The sequence below is a fragment of the Populus nigra genome, chromosome 4, assembly GCF_951802175.1.
Source record: "Populus nigra chromosome 4, ddPopNigr1.1, whole genome shotgun sequence".
NCBI classification, from domain to species: domain Eukaryota; kingdom Viridiplantae; phylum Streptophyta; class Magnoliopsida; order Malpighiales; family Salicaceae; genus Populus; species Populus nigra.
In genome coordinates, this window is record NC_084855.1 from 2,533,893 (window position 1) to 2,560,716 (window position 26,824).

Genomic DNA, 26,824 nt, shown 5'->3' on the forward strand with positions numbered 1-26,824 from the left:
GGGTATTGCGTTTCAAAAATGGATGGGAAAAATTATTTTTTTATATATTTCAAGATAGTTTTAATATGTTATATTAAAAATATTTTTAAAAAATATAAAAAATATTATTTTAATATTTTTTTTATTAAAAAAACACTTAAAAAACAATCAATTCCACGATTTTAAAATTTTAAAAATGAAAAAATTAATCCAGTAACCACTAACCGACAAATAAATCTGTAGCCCAAATTTTAGGCCGGATCAGACAGGACCCGGATCTAATAACTATAACACTAACCATGGTTATGGTATTTTTCTTTTTTAATGAGAGTTGGAGCCACCAATATTTTTTCGGACCCGCAGTCTGAAGTCTGAACCGAGTAGTTGGGCCCTAGGGCACAGTTTGGTTAAAACTCATCAACTAACCCAAACAGGCTCATAGATAATCTGACCTTTTACCCAAGCAAACCCTTTCCCTTCTCTCTCTGTAGGCAGCACAGCAGCTACATACAAACACACGTTAGGGCAAAAAAAAAAAAAAAAAAAACACCGCTACCGTTGCTGGTTTGTTTCTTACGAAACAAAAACCAACCATCTCCTCCTCCTCCTTCTCCTTCCTTTTTGTGGAAAGATCTTATTTTGTTGAAGGTGACAAAATAAAAACCACCGATTTTTCTCGAGAAAAAATCTTCTCTTCTTCCTCTCTTAAATGGCGAGCAGGAAGCTTGTTCGAGACCTCTTCCTCTCAAGACAGCCCCTGTTCCTTCGCCTGACTTCTAAGCAGGTTATTTTCCAAGAAAATCTCTCCCTTTCTTTCATTCTGTATTGTGTACTAATTGCAATCTTTTGTGGTTTCCGGGTTTCGATTTGGTGCGGTAGGTTTCAGGCAGGAGACTACAGGTGCTATCAAATCATGGGTGCACGTATTATGGCTACCGTCGATTCAGTGTCTTCAATGAATTCTCCAACAAAGTTAAAGGAGAAGCTGACAGGTAAATTCTTGGTATTTTTTCTTAGTTATTAAGTTATAAAAAATCATGCTTTGGGTATAAATCTGCTTTGTGGTTGATTTTGTGTGCAGAAATCAAGAATTTAAGCAGTCAGTGAAGGAACTGAAGGAAAAAGCAGAGGAGCTTAAAGGGGCGAAAGAGGAGCTCAAAGTAAGGTATGTGTGCCTTTAGAAGAGTGTGTTAATGACTTGTGTGTTATTAATTAGCTTTAATTAATAGTTAATAGGCTGAGACATACCGTTGTATGTCAAGGGAGGGCCTGAGATGATGAAATGGCGAATGCAGAACAAAGCAGACAACTGAGCAGCTGTACAAGCATGTAGATGGCGTTTGGACGGAAGCTGAAGCTACTGCGAAAAAGGTGTGATTCACATTGGGCTTTAGATGGTGTTGATTATAGACTCATTTCTGCGAAACGGTTTTTCAAATTTTGCAAGAGCAATTATTTTTTCCTTTTCCGCTCAGAGGGTCTTGAAATCAACCTATTGGTCAGATGGGTGGATAGTGGGGTTGGTTTCTGATGTGTCTGAACTGGAGAACTTAGCATTACTCGGTTTGTAATAATAGCACCCGTGTTAGTTGGATATAGTTTATTAGCAATTGTGTGTTGTTTGTAGGTTTCTGCCAATGTTAAAGAAAAGATTTCGGCTGCCACAGAAGAGGTATGCTTGCCTTTTAAATTACCAGCCTTTTCTTGTGTTAATGCTACATGGTTTTGGAGTAATTGCCATGAAGGGATTATTTATTTTGTCTTGGGTGATCCAGGTCAAAGAAACATTTGGAATTGGAAAAGAGTCATCAGAGTCTGCTGGTACGTCGGCTAAAGATGGTGCTGGTGCTGAAGAAGGTACAAAGGCCTCACCTGGTGAAGAAGCAGACAAGCAGACTGGAACTGGTGATACAGCAGAATCATTTTTTGGAAAGTTTAAATCAAGAATTCCTTCTTCAAATGTATCTTCAGCCTACCAGAAATTGAAAGAGGCAAGGGTCAGTGAAATGATGAAGAAAGGATATGATGTTGTGAAGGATGAGTTATATGGCAATACCAATAAGAGAAAGCACCTGGAGCATACTCCTCCTCCTGCCTTCAGCGGTGAAATAAGTACAAAAACTGACGTTGTTGTTCTACCTTCAAAACAGTCTCGATGGAGTAAAAAATGGGAGGCATTCAGAGAAAAGGTGATTTTATTAATGCTGCATTGAATTTCTGGACAAAATAAAGCAACTTATTTTATATCTTCTTGCTTCTTTGCTGAGATGACAATGTTTCCTGCTCTTGTAAACCCAGATGCAAGGTCATCCTTTATTCAAGCGCTTTTCTGGCCTCAGTGAACCTGTCGTGACAAAGGGTCAAGAGGTCTGATCTTCTTCATCTATTTCAATTTTGGTTCTTGAGGTGTTAGTTCATTGTCTCCCTCAAATCTTTATTTTAACTTCCCTTTGGGTTGAAATTCCCAGATTGCAGAGGACATGCGGGAAAGATGGGAGACAAGTGATAGTCCCATTGTTATCAAAATTCAGGAGTATGATTCTCTCCCCCTCCTGTTGTGGCCATGCTAGAGATGATAAATACTTAGAGAGTTGTTCACAAACATTTTCTCTTGATGACAGTGTCAGTGACTCCATCTTTCAAGAAAGTGATGCCGCAGCGTCATTCAAGGAAATACGTCGTAAAGATCCGTATGATGAAATGAGCTTTGATTTTTCATTTCATAAACTAATGTCTGCATTCCAACAACTTCCAATTGACCAACTCTTTTCCCCCTTGAATGTGTTTGCACCAGATCATTTTCTTTGATGGATTTTGTGGCAGAAGTTCAGGAAGCTGTTAGACCTGTCCTTAATGCATATATTAAGGTGAGTACGAAGTGTTGGTTCCCCATGACTCTCCCCCTTGTGCCTGTTTAAGTCCTTGAAATTCTCTCTCACTAGCAACTAATAAATGCTCTCTATGTACAGGGGGATATAGATACTCTGAAGAAGTACTGCACCCCCGAAGTGATTAATCGGTGTGAAGCAGAGCATAAGGCATTTCAGGCCCATGGTATATTTTTTGATAACAAGGTAACAAGTTTGATTTTGAAATACTTTCTTTGTGGTGCAATGTTAGAGGCCTTCAGTGGAATGCCATGTTGTTTTGAGCTTAGTTTTCCTTTACCTGCTGAAGAATGTCTTATTCTTCAAGTGGGTTTGCTCATTCCTCAATATTTTCTTTTAGCCATAGGTAAAGAAAATGTTTTTCATTTCAGTTATTGTAATTTTAAAGGTATTTAGATGCTTCTGCTAAGCATAATTATCCTCTAAATTCTCTTACAATTATGTGTTCAAATGAGTCAGCATGCTTAATAGTTAGTTCATCACAATGCCACTTCAGTTTAGACTGTGGCACTGTGCTAATATATAACTGTTCTTAGTATTACCATATAAGGAATTAAATAAAGAAGAAACTTTGAAAGGGTATGTTGAAACTCTCACCACGGTGTGTGATCATCTAATATTTGATGGAGTTTGCTACATTTTCAATCTTTTTGTAAGTTCTTTGAATAACTGAGACTAGAAAATGGCCAGGCCTTTAATGGGTTAAATATATTTCTAAAAATTGGAAAAGAAATTGTTGTTGTCACAATCAAAATCTACAATTCTAGGTATAAGGATGCAGAGGTAGGTATCTGTCAATATCATGGTTGCTGAATCCGATTTCATCATTAGCATCATAAATGCGTGCCTGAGTTGGTGGCGTACATGCAAGCATGCATGTCATGAATGCGTTATGTGTGCCATGGTATATGATGCCAGAATTTGTGTTTCTTCTTGTTCTCAAATTGCTTTATGTGGTCAGATGAATCGTCAGTGTCCCAAATTTAATTGTCCTTGTGAAAAATGCACAGCTTTTGAGGAAATGAAAAAAATTAATTGTTTTGTCACTAGCTTATTATTTCATTTTTTACCCCTAATTATATTCTTATCTTTATCAAGGAAATGATAAAGGACAATAATGGAAAGTAGAGTATCTATTAGATTTTTACTTTTAAAGTGGACATTTAAATTGGGACTGGCAAAAAGGAAAGTAGGATTCTTATGTAGGAACCAAGGGAGTAGTAGTTAAAATTATTACATTGCCACTTCAAGTTAGACTGTTGCAGTATGCTGTGTTTAACTGTTTCTAGAATTACTCAATCACGAGTACAAAGAATGAAGATACAATGTAGTTATGACACTTACCCACAGTACATCTAATGTTGTTTGATTTTGCTACATTTTACAATTGTTTGATGGGTTTCTTGAGTAATTTGAGACCAAAAAACAGCTAGGCTTTTGATGGGCTAAATATGTTTCTCAAAATTGGGAAATAACTCTTTGTTGTCATATTCACAATCTGACTTGTAGGTATTGGATGCAGAGTAGCTATTTGTATATTAGTTCTTAGATGGAATGTTCCCATATGACAATTTAATAAAACACACCCCTATGGTTGGTGCAGATTCTACATATAACTGATGTGGAAGTAAGAGAGACCAAAATGATGGGAACCTCCCCAATAATCATTGTCGTGGTATGCCTCCTTTCTGGGTAACTTCGTTGCAAGTATTTATTGATTTTCTGGTTACTGATGGTCATGTTTCCTGGAGTAACTGCAGTTCCAGACACAGCAAGTGCATTGTGTACGCGATCGACATGGTGCAATAACAGAAGGGGGTCAGGTAAACACAAACCACCTTCATCTTTGTATTTCCCTTTTCCTTTTAACCTAACATATATTTTGATTTCTCAAAACTTCCAGTTTTATTGATTGAAATCAAATAGTAGGAATGGCTCCCTATGGCAAATATCATACTCTTAAACTTTTCCTTTATGAAAGCAAAATGCCCAAGAGACAATGTAACAGTTTCTTGCTACATTATGTGCCCAAATCCAGACATGGTTATAAAAAAAAACAAATCATGCTAACTGAATGTCATAACTCCTTTTCTTAGAACATTGATCCACATTTTGGTCATGGATTGTCTGTGGGAGTCCAAGATCCAACCACCGGCTATGAGAGACATAGGAACACAAATCCAGCCAGGTCTTCATTTGTTATTATTGAGGTCAAAAAACCATGGCAATGCCTGAGACTTTTTCAAAAAATGAGGACAGTCTAGAAAATAAATTAAATTACTCAAACTCTCTCCCCCGTGAGGCAAAAACTAGATATTCACTGAAAAAGGAACTAGAAAACGAGGTGGCAGGCTTCCAAAGATAGAGAACTACCCCTACTTTACAGCCTCCCACCATAAAAATGGTGAGAGAGCGAGAAACTTGTTGGAAAGAGATGTGGGGGAGAGATTTGACCAAATTAAATAATTATTAATAAATATGATTTTTTTATGATTGCAAACTTTCAAGAAAAATGCATGGTATTAGAAATTTAAACCCTTTCCTACTGTATTTCCTGTCTGGTCCGGTTTGCCATTTATGCATTTTAAAGCATGAATGGGTAGGTTATATTCATTGTTGTAAAAGCCTCAAAGTTAAGTTTTGGAAAAGGCCCACAGAAGAGGAGACTTTACCAGATGGTACCAGTCAAGAGTGTGTTTACTTGAGCTGAGAGCATAAAATTGGTCTTGACATAACTGAGATGGCAAGGGCCAATTGATGCCTTGTAATTCTTTAGTCCGTAGTAAGCTACTTCAGCTAAGCTAGGGACAAAGGTCAATGTGGAACTACATACCTTGTGGATCGAAAAAGAGGAGGAAAACAGTTCATCTCCTTGCAGATCAAGGTCCTCATTCTCGACAAGGATTACCTTAATCTATCCTTGCATCTGTTTTTGGTTGACTTGTTGCGTGGGAACATTTAGATTATTTCCTTTTTGTGTCTCATTTAAACTCGGCTTGTTTCTCTGGTGTGACCATACGTGGCTTACACAGTTGCCTTGTGGAATGAGCTTTTTTTTTTTTTTTAATATGGTTTAGAATATGATAGCATGTTAGTACCTTCAACTTCTATGTCCAAGAATATGGACACCACTTCCTTTTTAGTCCCTGCTTGCAAAAATTTCCAACATATTCTGTGCTATTCATGGCTATCGTAGGATACAATCCATACTGTATATTATGCGTGGGCCATGCGGCAAGTAGATGCAGAAGAACTTGGAGGAGGTGCAATCTACCCAATATGGAAGCTAATGGAAATGCAACAGCTTGGAGTTCAAACCCTCATCTAGTTTTTTATATTTTCAAGTTATTGATGGATAATGTACAATTAGAATTTGCTGGATTTTTTTTTTTCAATTTTGTTTTTTTTTTTTTTTGGTTCTGAAAACTTGAGGGTTTTCATGTAGCCTCGGAAAGCTTAGCTAGTATTTATTTTTCATTCGATCAAATAATGAAATCATTTACAATCAGACCTTGTAAAAACCACAACATTTCTTTCATGGATATGAAATGGCAAGCAATGCCATTTCAGATAAAAAGGTTCGCAGCATCTCGAATACACAGCAAGGTTGAATCATAAGGCGGCCGCATTTCATTGATTGTAACTTTGCTCAGCCTTGGCTTATGGGATCTTCTCCAACTCGACATGGATTATCCAAGTAGTGGCCGAGGTAGATGCCATTTTTGGAATTAGACAGTAATTGAACAAAATTCTGTCAAGACGAGGATTCCTCGCTGAAAAACCAAATCAATTCCTCATTGGTGAAATATATTCGCCAGCTTATTAAGGAGGATTCATTCTAGCACGTTGGCAAGGATGCTGGTGTAGATAGCAATGTAAAGTCTGACCAAGATTTCTCATTGAGTTCCACCACTAACAAGTACATGCCGTAGCAAGTTCATTCCTTTCCGGTGATCACTATTGAATCCATTTGATTTTTAAAGAAGTGGCCATGAAAAAAAAAAAAGTTTTTCGGTAAAAATTGCTTAATGCTCGATTGAAAATGGATTAGTTTTCGGTGCATGACCGAGACCAAATAGCAGCTAGATTCACCTTCCTAGGTAAAGAGAGAGATTTGCAGTTTCCCACCTCGTCTTCGCTTTCTCTGCTTGTCAGAGTCTCACAGAAACAGAGGAACCAAACCAGCCAGAAACCAGCCAGTGCTCATTGAACTGCCTTGCAATCGTCCTTCAACTTTCTGTAATGATCTAAATTGGTTCCTAACAATGAATAAGTAGATAATCTGTCCTCGGAGGAAAAAAGAAATCTACATGAAAAGGGAATCTTCGTGGGAGTACCAGCAAGAGTGCTGCCTGTTGGGATGTGTGTTTCGGAGCTGTGCATCCAGAAGAGATACATCGGCTTCCGATGACTCCTGCGGCCTGTAAATTAGCACCAGGAGCTATGCTGCCCAAGTTCTAGTACTGACATTCGTGTTTCAATTGTGTGAATCGTCAAATGCATATCCTGCCTCGTTTGTCATTACTCATCAATATTCTATTGCCTTTTGGCATAATTACTAAAATCCTTTTATTTTTATAAGAAAGTTCAATAATCAAAATATCTATCCAAATATTTTTTTTATCTATAAATTTCGAAAGAAAAATATTCAAGCTAAAAAAATCTAAATATCCAACTCCCACCGAACACCATGTTAATTTACTTAGTTTATTTTTAAAAAAATTCTTTTTGGAAGGTTTTATATTCATTTTTATGTTTACAGCATTTATAATGTTTTGAATAAAAAATTATTCTATTAGAGAATTTTAGTCATTACCCCTTACCTTTTATTTCCTTTTAATGGTTGACTTAAACAAAACACAATTTGGAAAAAAGCAAAAAAGAGAGAGAAGAGAGACAAAGGGTGTTGATTTGGACCATTTGAATGATGGAATGTCATTCGTGATAAGCCATATGCACTCCAGCGTCCATTTGCGAAGGCCGGAGTTTGGAGATTCCATGAGAATATTCTATCTGCGTTAAGTTTCAGAATATATATATATATATATTAAATACATAATATTTTATAATTTTTTGAGATATTATGATATTTAAAATTAATAAAATCAAATAATAATCTAAAACTTTTAATAAGTAATTAAAACAAAAATAATAATTCATAATATTCATTACAATATTAACATCCAAACTTTAAATAAAATAGTATAATAATAGAACATCTAAGATATTTTAGTGTTTCTCTTACTAATTAGGTATAAAGATACGATGTGTATAAAGATTAACTATTCCTTGTTAGTATAAAGTTTTTTATAAGTATACCGATATCAAGACATAATAGTTACTCGCATGAATATCCAAAACAAATAAAAGTCATATCAAATATAATTTGATTCAACAGAACACGAGTGCAAAATCAAGAATTAATGTGTACCCATAAAAAAAGCAATATATATATATATAAAAGGAATAATTAATTATACCCATCCTAATATTAATATGTATATTAAAGATTATTTCACTTATCCGAAAAACAAAAACAAAAAGCAAACGAATGTATAACCAGAAATTATTAAAGATTGTTAGGAAGAATGTCAGCATAACTTATAACTAATATGAAAAATACTAAAAAATAACCCGAAGCAAAATAACATAAATAATTAAAACTCTAAACTTAGAAACCACATTGTAATTATAAAATCAAATTAATTTATCTGATTGATTTCAAACATAACTCAAATTGATTAAACATAACATATGCAATTAACCGCCACTGCAAAATCAACTGGTCGAATGAATTGACGAGCTGATCAGTCACTGCACAAACTTGTTGACCGTTTTAGACCAACCGGGCAGGAACAAGTAAATCAGTCTTCATGCATGTTCCAAGATTAGGTCTTACATATATGTTGGACCAAAAGTCTACGTCGTACATACATGTTCCAAGTTTTACTAGTCCATTGGATTAACTTGCATACTGTGATTCTAAGTATTATAGATAATCAAATTTCATAGTGAATTGAACAATCAATTTATCACTGATACTGCAGTACTTGAAATGAATAGGCAAAGAAGGAGATAGGAGGCCAAAGATTTATGACGACGCCAAAACACTGGAAATTCCAAGGAAAAGTGTGTTCACTGGCACATTACTCAACTGCCAGTAGTAAAGCTAAGCCTAGCTAGCTACATGGAGATCATCTCCTTATTCAAGTGCTCATTGGCATAAAATAATGTACATTTAGATTTGAATACTTGGAAAGCATGCAGCTTAATTTGTTGTGCCTTCAACGCAAAGCCATTGGCTTAGAAAGAGCTTGTCACAGTCGAGGTTGGGGTTGATTGCATTAAAATCGTCGGTAGAATGTTGAACTGCTGTGGAACAGCAGAACAAGTGTCTCCACTTACTACTCCATCCACTGAGACACAGTCTGGTGTGGATGCTGCTGCCCGAAGAGAAAAGTAGAATGATCCAAGAAAATTACAGTAGTGTTTAATCTAACCACTTACGGCCAAGTACTAATCGGCTTTCAACGATGGATGCAAGGAGGATAAAAGACAGCATCAAAGCCAAGTTGAAAAACAGGGTTATGTTGGTGCTAGACTAAATTTCTGGGTACCAAGAATGTGGCTTTCAAAATGGAGAATAAAGACAATTTTTTGCTGAACACTTCGACGCGACCGTGGAATCTTCAGGTTGGTAAAGATAGATGCGTTATAATCACAGGTATTGTACTGGTGACAGGGAAAAGTGATAAAACTGAGACAAATAAAGAGAGATGGAAAGGCACATATCAATCTCTATACAAAAAGTTATGGCGCAATATTTCTGGTATCTCGCAAAGGGCAACTCAGGTGAGGCCCAAACTAAAAGATAGCTGTTAGGTCTATTTCAGGCAGAAATTAATAAGCCTTTTGAGCAGAAAGTGATGTACCTGAGGTACAAGTGTACCTAAATAAATATTCCGATGCCCTTGCCGTCACGTGTAACATCCAGTCCTGAGCAGCGTCGTCCCAAACAGTACCACCTGGGCAGGCTCCTGAGCCACCCGGTTATACATCCTCTGTGTGGTTCGTCTAAGTCATCAAGGCATCCCACGTCTTCCTATTACGGGGTCTGTTGAATGGCATTTGAGCACGCCCATATCCATTGGATGTCCCTCTCGTGACATCATCCTCTCAGCTCAACAATGTGTCATCAACCATTAGAAACTATGATCCCAGATGATAGTTTCTTGTTATAGTATTTTGCTCATTTTACTCTCATCTCCATGGAACTTGGCTTTGTTCATGACTATATAAATACCCATTATAAGCTCTCAGGTAAAAGATTTCAATTTCTTAGAAGACATAACTTCTTCTCCATCTCGAAATTAAACACACACATCCTCTTTGAAACCCACATACAGAGCTTTGTTTAGTTTCTAAACCTTATTCCTCTACCGAATTATAAAATTGGAAGGTCCTCACAACCTATCAAGGACACTTGTTTTGCAGATTCACAACCCTTTCAAACATATTCCAATATAACTATCAGCCACCTGACCTCCAGCTTAGATGTTCATCTGCCCTCGTGGATTTAGAGCAATATTACAAAAAAAGGATAGAGCTTGGGAATGTGCTTTCTAGCAAAACAAAGTTCCTTTTACGTTTGGCACCACTCATTAAAAATAAAATCTGAATTTAAATCATATTGAAAAGTGTTCAAACATTGTAGAAAAATTTAAGGGAGGCCAAATTAAAAGAAATATTTTAAAAAGAGTAAAATTAAGAATTTAAATCATATTGAAAAGCAAAATGGGTAGATGTTTTCATATGTAAATCCACACAAAACCAAAATATTCAGCAATTAGTCTTAATCATCAAGTCAACTCGGGCAATCCATTGCATAACTGGTTATTTTCTCTGCTACCAAATTGTAATAGCGTGAGAACTAAGCGAGCCCATCTATAGCTCTCTCAAGAAAGTTTCTCGTTACCCACTAGACTAGCTAGCTACCATATGCAATAGGATCTACTAGTATTCTTACGTTAAAAATTTAGCGTAAGGAATAAGCAAATCGTGAGCCCGCAAAATTATGGCACACACCGAATACGAATCACCTTCAGACAAAACAAATCCAGTGCAAAAAGAACGAATCTTATCTACCCTTTCTATAAAGCACAAGTTTTAACACCGTCTTGATCAGGATATACAAACGCTCACATCTTCCATTCTTGTTCATCCCCTTAATTTTGCGTTCATGTCTTGCCTGAATTTGAGGCTTCCACCAGCCAAGAAGGCATGGAAGAGTTTCACATCCAAGCTTCAAAGAAAACTGCATAAACTCAACACGTCCAAATCTATCACCAAATCGAAATATCCAACCAAGACTATTAACAGCACTGCTTCTCATATCCTGTTCGATCAGAAACGTGATGGAAACAGGAAGCGGCTTGCATACCCACCTCGTGCACTTCCTTTTAAACAACGTAGCGACCGCTTAGGCCATGTCCACAAAAAATCAGCACCTGTATATATTGATAAGCTCTTTCGAGAGCCTGTCAGTAGTTTTGAGTTGATGACTAAGTATCCGCCAACTCCAAAGACTATGAAGATTCTTGATCACCAGGCAGCTACAACAGTAGGGCCAGCACGAACTAGCATGGAAGATGAGATCAATAGAGGGGAAAGAGGCTGTGCAGCGGATGATATGTGGGAGTCGTTGGGATTTGCATCTCCTCAAATGCAAGGAATTGATGAAAGAGCTGAGCAGTTCATTTTGACATTCCGGGCAGAGATGGAGATTCAGGAAACGATTGCTTGTGATTTATAGCGATGGTAGCTCATATAATTGAGCAACTTGTCTTAATAATATTTGGCTTTCTTTTGCTTGTAGTTGTTAGAAATATTGAAGGTTGAAAATGTCTGTCTGTATGGAATGTCTGATTAATTAGAAGGCTCTGAGAGATCCCTGTACTCTTTTCCGATTTTGAGTTTCAGTGAACTGTTAACGTGGTGGCTGAAAAGGTTGTGGAGCTAGCAGGGTGATGAAATTCCTGGGGTGAGCAGGAAAACATGTTTGCAGCCATTGGACAAATCTACATTCCTGGTGTGTATCCCTGGGCCTGGTTGGAGGTTTTTTCTTACAGAAACTTGCTGTTTATATGCGTGATTAATTAGAACTTCATTGATCTTTTCACTGTTTTATGCGAAAATTGTACAGGCGAACCTGGATGAAATATAACGATGAATCCTTTCTCCAATATATGCCTGTTTGTATAGTGACTTGATTTGTTCGTTGTTAAGTTTATAAGCATAAGCATTTTGAATTGAATTATGTACTGCCAGAATTAAAACTGTCAAATACAAATGGGAACGATGGTAGAATTTTTTGGTCGCTTGATTGTAGTGATTTTTTCTAACTGAATGTACCCTCATTCTCTTTATATATATTGAGAAAATTACAATAAAAAAATAATGAATTAAAAAAAACTAAAAAGTATGATGACATGTTATTTTTACAAACGAAATTATCGAAGGATTTAAATCCATCGGTAAATCCGTTTGTAATATTTAATTCATGACCTGATGAGCGACTCTCCTCTCTTCTTCTCTCTTTTCTTCTTCTTTCTCTATTTTTCTTTGCAACAAACAGCACATCCCCTAATTTTATCACAAATCAACCTTTAACTATAAATTTAGTCACCATAACACTCAGTTTTTCAGCATTCTTATTCTGATTTAATTTTTATTGAGGATTTTTCACTTCAAGTAATCAAAACTAACTATTTTATATTTAAACTCAATTTTAAAATGGTTTTTTTTTATATATATATTTTTGTGATATATGTATTTTGCTTGAGTGTTTACTTGTTTTATAGCTTTTTTCCTATAGAAATTCGTTGTATGAATGTGTGATTTGTACATGTTAGGGTTTGTTTGAAATTTTATAAAATTATATTTGTTTCTAAATTGATGAAATTTATTTTGAATTTGTGACTTAGGTGTTATGTGATGAAATAAATAATAACTTATTTAACGAGTTTGTTTTATATTTTATAAATTTTATTATTGAGTTGAAATTTTCGGTAAATATATAGAAATTTGAATTTATGTAAATAATTAATAATGAATTAGTTGTACTATTAAAATAGTTTTAATAAATTTAAGTAAAACCAATGTTCATAAATTTATTTAGTTTACATAATTAATTAACACATGTTATCATCAATATTCTATATAGATTTGATATAATTAATGGATGATCGTTCATGGATGTATCAAGATTCACTTGAAGGGTTTTGTAGGATGGATTATTGTAATGAGGTTAAAGGTTTTATTAATTACGTACTATCTAATCTGAGAAATATTAGTAGAGGTGTTATTAGATGTTCATGTAAGAGTTGTAAAAATAAAAAAGTTTTTCGATCTAAATATTGTAACGATGCATTTTCTATAAAAAAAAGTTCATGAAAAGATACTTATGTTGCTTTGCATACGGAGAACCATATGTTCCTTATGAGACCATAGCAGAAAGGATAGTTGGGTCAACTTCTAATTCTAGCAAAGTGTATAAAGTTGTAGATGATAATAGTAATCCTTATAGAAATATGATTATAGATGCGATGAGAATGAATCAGGGTTATATCGATCAATGTCCAATTATAGATGAAGAACCTAACGTAGACGCAACTAGGTTTTTTGATCTTTTGAAAGACTCCGACAAACCATTATAAGACGAGTGCACAAATCACAGTAAATTATCAATCATTACACAAATATTCACCATCAAGTCAGATCGTGGGTTAAGTGAGGTTAGTTACGAACTTATGATAAAATTATCGAACATGCGATAAGCATTTTGCCTTAAGTGAATAGACTGAAAGAGAACTTTTATGCTGTTAAATCCATGATGAAATCTCTCGGCCTAAGATACTAAAAAATTGACACATGTCTAAACTTTTGCATATTGTACTACCTTGAAAATACAGAGTTAACCGAATGCAGAACATGTGGGTATACTTGTTATAAACCCAGACTGGCAGGGAAAGGATTGTTGTCGAACATAGAAAAATATTTCTCAATCATACATAGATTGTGAAGGTTATTTATGTTATTAAAGACTATTAAACATGTAGCATGATATCATTCACATGATATGGTGAATAGTGTAATAATACTTGTTTTTAATAATGATAAATATTTTAATAAAATGCATCTTTAATTTTTAGTGGAATCAAACAACGTGAATTTTGGGTTATATATAAACGGATTTAATCTAAGAATTGAATGAACATGTATGATCACCCTGAAAAAAAAAAAAGAACTGCAAAAATGTATTCCAATCTTCTATTATTTATGAATTGCATCAGTTCTTGTATATTAGAAGTTCTCATAGAATTTCCTCTTCACAAGCCGCATTGCCTTACTTCTCCTTAATAGCATCCTTCTTCTTTCATGTCTTCAATTTCTCCTATACATATGACCTTATGATTTTTATATAACAACTCGGCTTGGGATGGAGCAGCTTTCGTGTGAAAATCTTGCCCTATCTCAAACACCTTCGCAGCATGGGTGTTGAGATGCTTGAACTCCAATGCTTGACGTTGCCATTATGAGATATAATGAAGTTGCAGAGATTTTATACAGGTTTCTCTTCTTCTCCTCTGCAAATTGGGAAACAGCCGCTGGCACGGCCAACGATGGCGTTCTGTACAGCTCATCTCCGTTAAGGCGGTTCGGGCTCACATTCTTAGCCCTTTAGGGTTCGGAAATCCAATCTTGAACCACCAGTAACTCTAGATGGATACAAAGGAAAACGTGGGCTGTGTTTGGGCCACACTGGCCCATTGAGCTTGGTTAACCAAGAAATCTAGTCTTACATTACTTTTTTTAAGGGGGTGATTAATTACTTCTTTCTCTCGATCCCTCTAGGAATCAAAAAAGTAAATATAGGAAGATTTCTATATGATTATGACCATTATTTGCTCAAGTGATGCCGCATGATTTTCCCCCACATAAGCACCTTTTTGTTCCATATGTTTTCCCCTTTTGAAATTAACCATATGGATTATAAAAAATAAAAAAAAGGGGTGGATATATAAATCTCTCGGGGATAAGGTATTCCTGCACGTTTCTTCTTCATCTTTTTTGAGAAAAAGTTGTGCCTATACTTTAGCAAGGAAGAGGGAAGCATTAAAAAAAGGTGCTAAGTGCCTATTCAAATTCAATGAATGGATGCATATAGCCAGCAATTAAGGTCTCCATTTCCCTGTCATACTGTCAACTTTGTGCATGATTTTGGAAGCAATGAACGAGAGCAACAAATTTGAAGCTTATTTGTCGGTTCATCGTTAAACTTGATCAATTATAAATTAATTTTTTTAATACTTAGTTTAGAACATAAGACGGATCAGCTGAGTCTCGATCTGACCTGCAACGCCGGTTTAATGAAAATAACTTAGAAGCACACATAAAGAGAGAGTGCTTCACAGAATTCGATGAATTTGTGGGTACAGACGGTGACTATTAAAATGAATTGGTCCAAGGTCGGTCCACGAACCGCTGAATTTTTTGTTTCCACCTTTTCTACTCGGTACGAAAAGGAGCCCTTTTCGAAAATTGATGTTTTCGAGACTGGAATAAGATAGGATTTGAGAGTCCTTCGTTGTAGAAATAATACAAGGATTAAGTATAATTTGAACTAAGAGAATTGAGCTCATAAGTAAAATTAGCACATTTTGGGAGGGGAGATCATTGAAATAATGCTCAAATATGAGGGCCAAATTGAACTTTCTAAGAGTTATTGGGGCCATGACCCCCTCAATCCAAGCCAGAGCCTGGTTGTGGAGTTCTCTTTGTATGTGTGTGGAAGCTGGAAGACCGATTTTAATTTATTACGACCAAAACGTATGATCAGATAACAAAGAGAAATTGTAATATTTTGAAATGTACTCATGATAGATCCTTTGTGCATGCATAGCATAATCATGGGTGGTAACTATAATCCAGAAATTTTAATCCTCAATTTCGAACCCGTCAAGATTATTGCACGTATATATTTTACTCTTCCAGTTTTCTTTGCTTGGAAAAGATTGCTTATATGTGTTTTTTTTTTCATATTTATTAATTTATTTTATTTTATTACAATAATTTTGTCTTCCTTCTAAGCAGTCAACAAATTGGAAAACTACAATCCATACCTTCCTGCCAATCTATCTAAAAAAAATGGAAAAATATAGTAGCAGGTTAAACAATTGTTCAAATTTCTGTTAATTCTGGTAATTCCCCAGCTCTTGTGAAGAGGCTGTGCCAAAAGTCCATGCCATCATACATATTAGAATTAGTGGCTTGGACTTGTTCCACATCAATATTTATCAGTGGAGAAAATGGAAATTGAAGTTGCGGCTCAGTGCTAATGGCCGGATAATCACTCATCATGCTTGAGTTATCAGCAGACAGTACTTCTGACCAAAAAATCTCATCCATTTCAAGAAAATCATCCGACTCCGCTACCTTCGTGCACATGTTATTACTGGTGTCAACTGTGGTCACCGAAGAGACATCACTTGAACATTGTTGTGGTGAAATTGGTCTATGTTCCTGGCTTTGATCACATCCTGCTGCAGCAACGTTTGATGAACTCACTATTTCTGGACCAGTCTTTAATTCGTGATTGAATCTAGAAACATCAACAGATCTTCCATTGATTTCTGGGGCGACATGGTTTTGCTCAAGTCTTTTTTTCAAGTGGGTGTGCCACACATTTTTAATTTCGTTGTCTGTGCGTCCTGGTAATCTTGCTGCAATTGCCGACCATCTGGAAAAAAAAGAAGGGGGATCGATCCATGTCAAGATATGCACTAACCTTAGTTCTGATCCTACTTGATTAGCAGAATTTAAAATGCTAAAAGCCCTTTTGGCATGTTTCATGTCACATGAATGATTATATGTGCAATAACCAAAGTGTGCCAATCTTGTTTGAGAGTGCTTCAACTTGAAAAACGTGGGATGTCTTATTAGTCTATGCTATGGTACGTGACTTCCAGGAATCTGTTCAGTCCCCACATGTTTCTGATGCAACCATGAAAAAAATACTGACATGTTGATCAATCACATGAGAGAAGGATTCTTTAAAATGACAAGTTGATTTCTTCTTCTCCTGCTTTTTTCGGATAGGAGGATGTGGGTGACAAGTCCTTTGATCACCAGATATAAAAAAAAATGGTTTTCTGCCTAGCCTATAGGCTACATGCCATCTCCCTATGAAGCACTGATTATCAAGTATCAATCGGGGAAGCAGAAGTTCTTGAAGATTAATAATTAGTTCTTCCATGTAAATGAAAATGCTAGTGTTTTGACTCTAGTTTGACTGAAAATGCTAAAACTGCATACCTATTGCCTAACATCTCATGCAATTTGATGATGGTATCCTCTTCTTCTCTGCTGAAATTTCCTCGTTTAATGTCAGGCCTCAAGTAATTTATCCACCGGAGCCTGCAGCTCTTTCCACACCTCAGCAGACCTGAAAAGTGGGTAAGAAAGAAATGATTCAAAACCAGCATAAATTACCAGCTTGTTGCCAAAAATCTCAAATGATCAGTTTGACTCAATTATCCACGCAAATGTTCAGGATTCACTTTAGAATTAAGTTATAAAGAGAGATATATGATAGAGAGTGTATGCTTCTACAAGGCAATCTTTGTTGGAAAGTGATCCATGGTAGATAAGTGTATAAATTACCAGCTTGTTTAGGAAGTGCACGCCAATTGCCATGGCCATAAAGTTGAATGTGATTGATGAGAATCCGATCCTCTTCAGCAGTCCAGGGACCTCTCTTCAATCCCATTTTCTCACAGCATGGAGCTCTCACCATTTTTATATCTCAGAGCTGGTTAAAAGAAAGAAAAGAATGGCTGGCTCTTTATAAAGAAACGAAAGAGCCTAAATGCACAAAATATGAAGCAAGGCAACGAGCAACTAGACTATATATAGCATGACAAAAGCATGCGGGCATATATAATATAATACAGATGAATGAGTCCAAAGCACACCCCATCCATCTTTTTTCAAAAGGCAAATCCGCCTGCAATTTCTAGGAAATCTCTTGCACCCTCGCTCATCACTCTCAGGTGGGGTGCAGCGCTTGATTACCAGACTGGTCAAATGCAAACGTGGTCATTTGCATCAAACGGGTACTGCATGTGAACTCGGTGGCTATAGTCAAGTGCAAGCAACTTGTTGTGAAGTTGAGCTCGTCTTATTGTAGAAGTTTCAACAGTCGAGACTTTGGGGTTTTGGATAGGAATTCTTGGGTGAAAACCTTGGAAGGAATTATATATGAAAGTTAAACGATTTAAATGATAAATTATTTTTTTATTCTTTATGAAATAAACACGAGTCTTAGAAATTAATATAAATTATTTCTTGAAATTTCTCTTAACAGTTTAATCTATTGAGTTGAGATTGTTCTTTGATATGAGTCTTGATGACCAAACAACTATAAATTTGAATCTCATCATTTTTATTTATTTGATAAAAATTAAATACATGGTAGTGTGAATCTATGCAAATTTTAAGCTCAAAGAATTTTCAATTGAAAAAATATATTAGAGAATAATATAAATTTAAAGCATTACCTAATAATTTAAATTATTAAATTGCGATGATTCTTTGATAACAAGTAAACCTCTTTCCTATCTATTTATTCTAAATAAATTTAATAAGGATTTGTCTAATCATGCCCTTGGAATCCATGCATGGACACTTAACATTGTACTAAATTTATGGAGAGGTGGTGGCCAGTTTAATCAAATAAAATTAATTTTAATTTTAATATTTGGTTAATACGAGGAGATATTTTAGATTTTTTTAACAAGTAAAAATCCTTTTTGTTTAGTGCAAAATCACTCCACATGAATACAATATATATATATATATATATATATATATATATATATCAAAACAGAATCGACAATGATGTTCGATTGATAGTTTATATCTCAATCAGCACTCACACACACTTTCCTTCAAGAGATCTAGTTAATTTCATCTCGATAAGAAGACACAAATTAAGAAAATAAATTAAAATAACAAAAAATAAATTAGAATATATATCAATGAAAAAAAAGACCTTTTTTAGTAAAACAAATAAATTACAACTCGAGAGAGTTAGTTTCTAAAACAAATCTCAAAATTCTATTATATAATATCATCTTTTTCTTTAATTACTAATAAAACTATAGTTGAATAATTAAAAATCCAAGATTCAGATGAATCTACTCCCTTAGATTTTATATCAAAACCTTCACTGTTCTTATATGCATTCCTCTTTATCTATCCCCTCGGAGAACATCTTCTTCATGATTAATGGATCTCGTATCTTTTGAAAAAACTCACATCCATGCTATTTTTTTTTATCAGCCATGAAATTCGTTAAAAAAAAAAAAAACAACAACCATCGTGAGAGGAATATCTAGCCATTGTTTCCTGCAAAAAAATATTTTTTAAAAAAATTAAAATAAATTTTACTTTAAATAAATTTTTTATATATTTTTAAATTATTTTTTAAAAATTAAAAAATATATTATTTTAATATATTTTGTTAAAAATTTAAAACAATCTTCACTATTATCTCAAACATATAAAACAGATAATCTACGGACACGTTTAGAAGTGTGGTTACAGTTGCTTTTCAAAGTGTTTTTCATTTTGAAATGCATTAAAATAATATTTTTTTATTTTTTAAAAATCATTCTTAAGATCAGCATATTAAAACAATTCAAAACATATATAAAAATTAATTTTTAATAAAATATAAATTTTAAATTTTTTAAAAATACGAGTTAATGCATGTTTATAAATATTCTCAGCAAGAAAGATCAAGATATAAAAAAGATAAAAAAACGGAACTTTTCATGCACTCGAAAGCACAATTCCATGTAAACAATTCCAGCTACATGGAATTTTAAATTTTCTTTATTTTTTTAGAATTTTGTTCCTATATTTAATCAATTTTATTCTTGTATTATTAAAGAAGTGGTAGATAATGTTGATTAAAAAGTCTTTTTTTATCACTTAAATTTTACTAAGATAATAATTTAATGAGTTATTTTTTGTTTTATTTAAATTTTTTATATGTTTTGGGAATGAAATTAGAATTTATAACATATTTGGTAGTTGATTGAAACTTGTAAAGGCAAATTAAAATTTACCCCAAGAAATACACAAAGACGGCAGCCATGAATTGCTTTTCCAAGCACACGCGAGGAATTATTTTCAAAAGAAAAGCACTGAACAATTTGTCAAGGGACCATTTTTGAAGGGGAAAAAAGGAGTGATGATTGTGATTTGTCCAGAATATCTTGCTTTATATCTCGAGTTTCAAAGGAGTTTAATATAAATAATTCCGCATATCAATTTAAAAGCAGAAAACGCTTACTGGGTATTTTAAAATGTTGACTCAGATGATAATTAGATTTATCTTTAATAAATCTCATGTTAATCACCGGTTCAATGATGGATGATCTATGTAAGAATATTTAAATCAAAGAGATATTCAATTTTAATATATCAAATTGATGAAAGAAAGTGAAAAAACAGACGTCAGCTAGTCAATAAAAATCATCTAGCTACTAGCTAGTGGTCTGACATAAAAGCATGCAGTTTCCTGCTGACTTCTCCGTCTATATATCACCAAAGCATGTACTTAGGATTCGATTTATGCGTGTGGCTGAATATTATATATTTTTGTGTGGACACCTTGTTTGAATTAATTAATTAATTAGTTATGACAATCACCTGAACTCCATTAACGATTTCTCCAAGTTGGAGATTACATTAATGTGTTTGTTTTTGAGATATTTATTTTTATGATTATATTTGAAAAAAATAAATTTTAAAAAGTATGGTTAATTGGATTTAGATATGTGTTTAATAAAAATTATGGTTGAAATTTATTTACAGCGAAAAACATGTATAAAATGTTTGGTAGTTGTGTGGCTGCGGTTGCTTTTTAAAAATTATTTTTGATATCAGCACATTAAAATGATCTAAAAATACAAAAAAAATATTAATTTGAAGTAAACAAAATTATATTTTTTAAAAAATATTTTTGAAATGCAAAAATAAATAGAGTTTTATAATACTCAATTACAAAAATATATAAAGACTGCTTCTCAATGTTTTAAATTTAATTTTTTAATGAACTTCACAGTAAAAAAAATAATTTAATATATTACTGGATATCTTATTATATTTTTTACACCGGAAACACAAAACTACGAACAAACGCAGCCAAAGAGTACATCTGTAGACGTGAGAGTTTTTCTGTCCACGTTCACGAGAAAGTAATAGCTTGAAAGCTAAGTAAAACCGGCTTAAAACATCCAATTTTTTAAAAAAATGGTGTCCTTACATAGGTAAAAAAGAAAGCAGGCTGTTCTCTCGGACAAAATGATGATTTAAGTTTTTGTTTTCCTTTCTCCAAGGGTCACAGGCTTGGTTAACTTGTGAACAGGGGGCTGGTGGAATTTTTTTCCCAGCCCCTCCCTTAATAATATTAATATATTTAATCTAAATAATAAAATAACTAATATTTTGACTCTTTTTAATTTTATTTTCTGATTCCACCCTTATAAACAGGAACATAATTTTATTAATAAATGGTTAGTTGAAACGGTAAAGATTTTAACCTAGCAAGATTTGATTTGATTGAGTTTTTAGTGATTTGTATAATTAATTAGTTAAATCTAGTTTAAAACTCAATCGAACCGACCTTTTCTTCTTCGAATATCCTCAACTCCATGATAAAACGGTAAAGATTGTGGATGTTGTCATTTCACTTGAGATTTTATTTTTTGTTTTTATTATATATATTTGAATTATATTTGTTAATTCAAATTTTTTATCCTCTAAATTATTATTTATTTTTTGAATTAATTGAGAATTATATTTAAATGAAAGTTAGAAGTTATGTAGAAATTGAAACATGATAAAAGTTAATGTTCTTTTAGGAGTATTGTCGCTTCTGCTTTTATGTGTTTTAAAAAGTATATTTATATTCAAAAACATATTAAATTAGTATTTTTTTTAGTGTTTTTTGACGTGTTAATATGAATAATTAATAAAACAATATATAGAAAATTATTTTAAAAAAACACTATTCACTGTAATATTAAATCACTTTTAATATAGCATATCGAAACTTATAGAATTAATCCAGTGATGGTGAATTAACTAATCAACATGATAACTCCTGTCTTCTTCCACATAAGTCTTCTAATAGGATCTAAAAAAATATGATCAATACTAAAAAAACAAAAAGAAGATTTAATCGTGTTGTCGAGAGGAGAGGGGGAATTTTCACCTCTTGGGAGTTGGGAGGGTTGAGTGGCCGTCCTTGTTTAATTTTTGTAGGTCAAATTTACAGTTCCATCAGATTTGTTCTTTGTTTTATGATATAATGCATCATAAATAAATATGATAAAAATAAACAATAAAAAAAACACACTAGTTTTTTTTTAATATTCGTTATTAACTAAACCAATTAATTATTAAAATAGTTTGTCATGAGAAAAAAAAAAAACAAGAAGAAAAGGAGTGTTACTTGCAGTAAACTAGAAATTAAATTAGGTGTTTCTTTCTTAATTTATTTGCCCTTTTTATTCCTTTGTTTTTTTTTTTTTTGGTAATTGGAGCATGCTGATGAGCGTACAACGAAGGATATAAATCTAAGATTTCTCAATTCCTAAATTTACTACAGTATTAAATTATAAACTCTGAACTGCAAAATTTTGAATGATCAATATGCTAATATGTTCTAAAAATATGCTATTTTTTTTTAAAAAAATAATAACTAAATTCACCTAAACTAGTTATAATCAAATCAAATTAAAATTCTAAAACATGATTAGAATAAATAAATAGAAAAAAATAAATTCTTGAACAATCTAATACGAGCATGAAACTATCTCAACTAATTACAAGCAATTAATCATTTATAAAATTAAGTTTATAGAACACGCTTATCAAATTCTAATTTATCTAACGGTTAAATAAAAAATTATATATATTTTTATTTAAAAACCCGTTGAACTTGTTTAAATTTGTTCTTAAACTTATTTATAAGCAACCAGCACTCATGAAAAATGCTTTTTTTTTAAGAAATTAGATAAAAATTCCTTTACTTTAACTTTTTTCTCTCATCTTGATTGTTCTTCATTTAACTTTTGCTTTTTTGTCTTTTATGCCTATTTGGTTGCAAAAGAATCTTAATTTTATTTGACTTCTGGGGAACGAGAGTCGCCGTGTAGTTACTTTACTCCACCTTGGTTCAGCAAGGATGCAGTTTTTTATTGGTGAAGACCCTTTTCATGTTAAATGTATTAAGACCAACTTGTGATCCACTGAGCTCAGGCCGCCATCGTAACCAATATCTGCACTCTTTTTTCTCTGTTTTGAATATTTATTTTCTTCGAGTTTTTATGTCAAAGCTCTTCAATATAACTGGCCCTACAAGCTCCTGGATAGACTCCGAGTAAAGTTTAATGCTAAAAAAAGCTAGTCAAATCCGTAATCCATGACTTACCGACAGCAGATTTTGGCTCCTCCGAAAAGGCACTTTAACATAAATTTGAGAGCTGGTTGCTTGGCTTGAGGTTTCTCTAGCTCACAATCGACACTGCTCGCCATTTCTTGTCCTTGTGTACTAGAGATCAAGCATTGCTTTGTTTTTGTTTTTCGATGAATTACGATTTCTTAACTGGTCACCATATCGTTGGAATCATGCATTAACTTACTGGTTTGGGTTGACAAAACCCTATTGGCATATGGTAAACAAGATTTTTATGGACTGCTTCCTGTCGATGATCCAAGATTACACCACAAGATGATCTTCTTTGACTCTTTTTCAAGAAACAGAAAAGGTGAAAAACTATTAACTAGCCTATTTTCCCACGCAACGCTACGAATTGTAGTAAAATCTCTTATTGGGAAAAAAAAATCAGGTAATGGTAACGTGTCTTCTAAACAAATTTAAATGAAAAAATATTTGATCCAACTTAGTTAATCAGGGTTGGCCTGCAAAATTTACGGGGATAATCTTGAAAAACATTTAAAAAAACTCAATCTTGAATTAACTTAATGTTAAAAGATAAAATTGATGAAAAACAACATTTGATTAAAAAACAGAGTGAACTTGAGTCAACCAAGTAAATATGTGATGAAAGTTATGCACGTCACTGAATTCAATATATTTTTTATCCTATGAATTGTTTTTCATTTAATTACATGATAATAATAAAGCGGATGATATTTTTTTTGTGTGAAATAATATAATTTTTTTAAAATAAAAGAAACCATGAGAGACATGTGGAGCCGAGATAGTAAAGGTGAATCGCTAGCAACAAAATGTGAAATTGGATTCTTTTAGGTTTGAGTTAAATAAAAAAAATAGATTATCAATAACAAAATATAAAATTGTATTTTTTAAAAAAATTAAGGGACAAGAAAAGCATTAAATAAAAACAAAAGAAAAACAAATAATACTCTAGATGTTGGGGGTCAAGCCGTCAAATTGCTACCTGAACAATAGACTCAACTGAGTTTAATAATTTGTTTTATCAATTTTTTAAAAACAAAATATAAAATAGGAAGAAAAATGGAACCAACCTAGCTGTATTGGCCTGGGTATTAAAAAAAACTAACCCAGACACGTAGGCCTTTCAACCTAGCCTGCACACTTGGGCCTATTTTTTTCTAATTTCTTAAATGGGTGGACCATTTTATATATATAAAAGACAAGAGAAAATGCGTTGCCTGCTTTCTATAGTTTGCTGGAAAATCAAGGGTTTATTTGTTTCAATTTAAAACTCATTCTTAACCCAAAACATCTAGAAAACACTATAAATATCCATAACCACCAAAACCCCCAAAAAACATCTCATGAAACCAAAATTAATATGAAGCCAAAATGAATGATTCCCACTATTAGATCTACTTCTCGGGTAAGGAGAAGAAAAAAACACCTAGGTCAAATTACTCTTATAAAATAGAACTCATTAATACCAAAATGACATCTAGGCTATCCTATCAACTTGCGCTACACAAAAAAAAGACCAAATAAGAAAAATCTAGGTATTGGTAATGTGTCTTTTAAATAAATGAATATATTTTATCCATGAATTTAAAATAAGCTGCATATTAGATGATTTTTTTTATCTAACATTGAAAATAAAACATATTGGATCAATCTATGTCATTCCGGGTTGACATGTGAAAGTTGTGGGTTAAATCTTGAAAAAAAACAAACTAGGAATCTAAATCTTGAATTAATTTAATGTTGAAGGAAAAAATTAACAGAAAAAACCCAAGTGAACTTGAGTCAACTAACCAAACTCTAGATGCAAGCCATGCACGTCATTGGATTCAATAAATTTTTATACCATATATCATTTTTTATTTAATAGATTTTCATGACAGTAAAGAGAATGTGATATTTTCTAATGAAATATTTTTTTTAAAAAAAAATATGATAAAACAAATCGTTGATAACAAAGGGTGAATACCATTTTATTTTAATTTCAAGTTAATTAAAAAAAATAGATCATTGATAAAACTGCATTTAAAAAAAAATTAGGGTACTAAAAGTGCATTAAACAAAAAAAAAACAGACTAAATGTTGTGGCTTAATTTATCAAACTTGCAATCTGAATCTTGAAATTAACTGGGTTAATTTTTTTTTTTATATCTAAAAAAGGGCCAAAAAAAGCCCAATGCATTAGGCCTCTAGAAGGAACATACAGGTTTGCACACCTAAGCCTGCTTGTTTTTTTTTTCATTGAAAGGGGCAAATGACAAGATTTCTTTCTTTTAAAATATAAGATGATGCATCGCTTGTCAAGGCAAATGATGCGTCATCTCTCAACTCAGATTTCAGCTATCATTGTGATAGTTAGAAAATTAAGGCTGTAAATTGTTAACCCACCAAACCTATTTTTCAACCCATTTAAAGTTAGAAACCAGTCCTACAACATGTAAAAATCAATTTAGCATCCCAATAAACCTAGAAAACATCTCAAACCACAAAATTAAACTTTGACGAAAATGAGTACACGAAAACCCAACATATTTTAATTTTACGGTAGAACGCCGGTCCGGCTATGGCAAGTACAATTTGTTTCCAGTAAATTAGGAAATGCATGTGGAAATAAAGGTACTACGCATAGATATAAAATGGATCTTGCATCTTAATAATTAATTTACAATTACATCGATCTTTTGTTTGTTGGGAGAGCAAAATACATGGAGTCCAAAGATAAATCTTGAGAAAAATATGTATGGCAACATATTGAAAAGTACTCACCTTTAAATTCAAAGCCAATAGAGAGTCTTAGAACAACAACAAAACTAAAGTCTATATATGGGAGTTTTTCATTTATTATTAAAATTCCATCTTTCAAGAATGAAATAAAAATATGTTGATTTGATGTTTGAATTTGGAGTTGATGCATTCATTTAAAAGTCATGGTTTTGGAGTAATTCATTGTACTTTGATCATTCAACATTATAAATACAAGTAATTTCATTGTTTAGAAATAATTTTAATGGATTTTGTAAAATTAATGGATTTTCATATTGCAAAAATTCACATAATCCTCCCAATTAGTTATCAACAAATCCTCCTAATTGAAATCTTAGATCTGCAAATTAATTAGTAAAAAGGCTCTAGTATTACGCCGGTTTTATCCTACAATTACAAACTCGTTCAAATTTCTCAATGACACTTGGAAAAATGTTTTTAGTTCTGATATCAGGAAGAATCTATCATTATTACTGCTGAAATTAATATAAATATTGTCTTTTAAAATTATAAATGTCGCTAATTAAATATATAATATGTATAATAAAAATAATTATTTGCAAAGTGCCGGTATATATATAGCTATTGAACAATAATTACTACTAAAATTACATTTTGT

At 33.0% G+C, this 26,824-nt stretch overlaps 3 protein-coding genes across 3 annotated transcripts; 2 read left to right on the forward strand and 1 right to left on the reverse strand.

The window, feature by feature from the left end:
• Window positions 1–413: 413 nt before the first annotated feature.
• LOC133692622 (mitochondrial import inner membrane translocase subunit TIM44-2-like) lies at window positions 414–6,375 on the forward strand. Its single transcript, XM_062113698.1, has 14 exons — window positions 414–763; window positions 859–971; window positions 1,061–1,144; window positions 1,275–1,350; window positions 1,607–1,651; window positions 1,755–2,168; window positions 2,278–2,346; window positions 2,448–2,512; window positions 2,601–2,669; window positions 2,774–2,846; window positions 2,949–3,053; window positions 4,471–4,542; window positions 4,628–4,690; window positions 6,064–6,375. The coding sequence occupies exons 1-14, from the start codon at window positions 689–691 to the stop codon at window positions 6,193–6,195; spliced, it is 1,455 nt and encodes a 484-aa protein (XP_061969682.1). The 5' UTR covers window positions 414–688; the 3' UTR covers window positions 6,196–6,375.
• A 4,589-nt stretch (window positions 6,376–10,964) lies between these two features.
• On the forward strand, window positions 10,965–12,180 carry LOC133691862 (uncharacterized). Its single transcript, XM_062112475.1, has 2 exons — window positions 10,965–11,684; window positions 11,847–12,180. The coding sequence occupies exon 1, from the start codon at window positions 11,107–11,109 to the stop codon at window positions 11,677–11,679; it is 573 nt and encodes a 190-aa protein (XP_061968459.1). The 5' UTR covers window positions 10,965–11,106; the 3' UTR covers window positions 11,680–11,684; window positions 11,847–12,180.
• A 3,914-nt stretch (window positions 12,181–16,094) lies between these two features.
• Window positions 16,095–17,821, reverse strand: LOC133691899 (transcription factor MYB14-like). Its single transcript, XM_062112518.1, has 3 exons — window positions 17,589–17,821; window positions 17,241–17,370; window positions 16,095–16,665 (listed from the first exon to the last, which is right to left on the reverse strand). Exons 1-3 carry the CDS (start codon window positions 17,719–17,721, stop codon window positions 16,107–16,109), a joined length of 822 nt encoding a protein of 273 aa, XP_061968502.1. The 5' UTR covers window positions 17,722–17,821; the 3' UTR covers window positions 16,095–16,106.
• Between the last annotated feature and the right edge of the window lie 9,003 nt (window positions 17,822–26,824).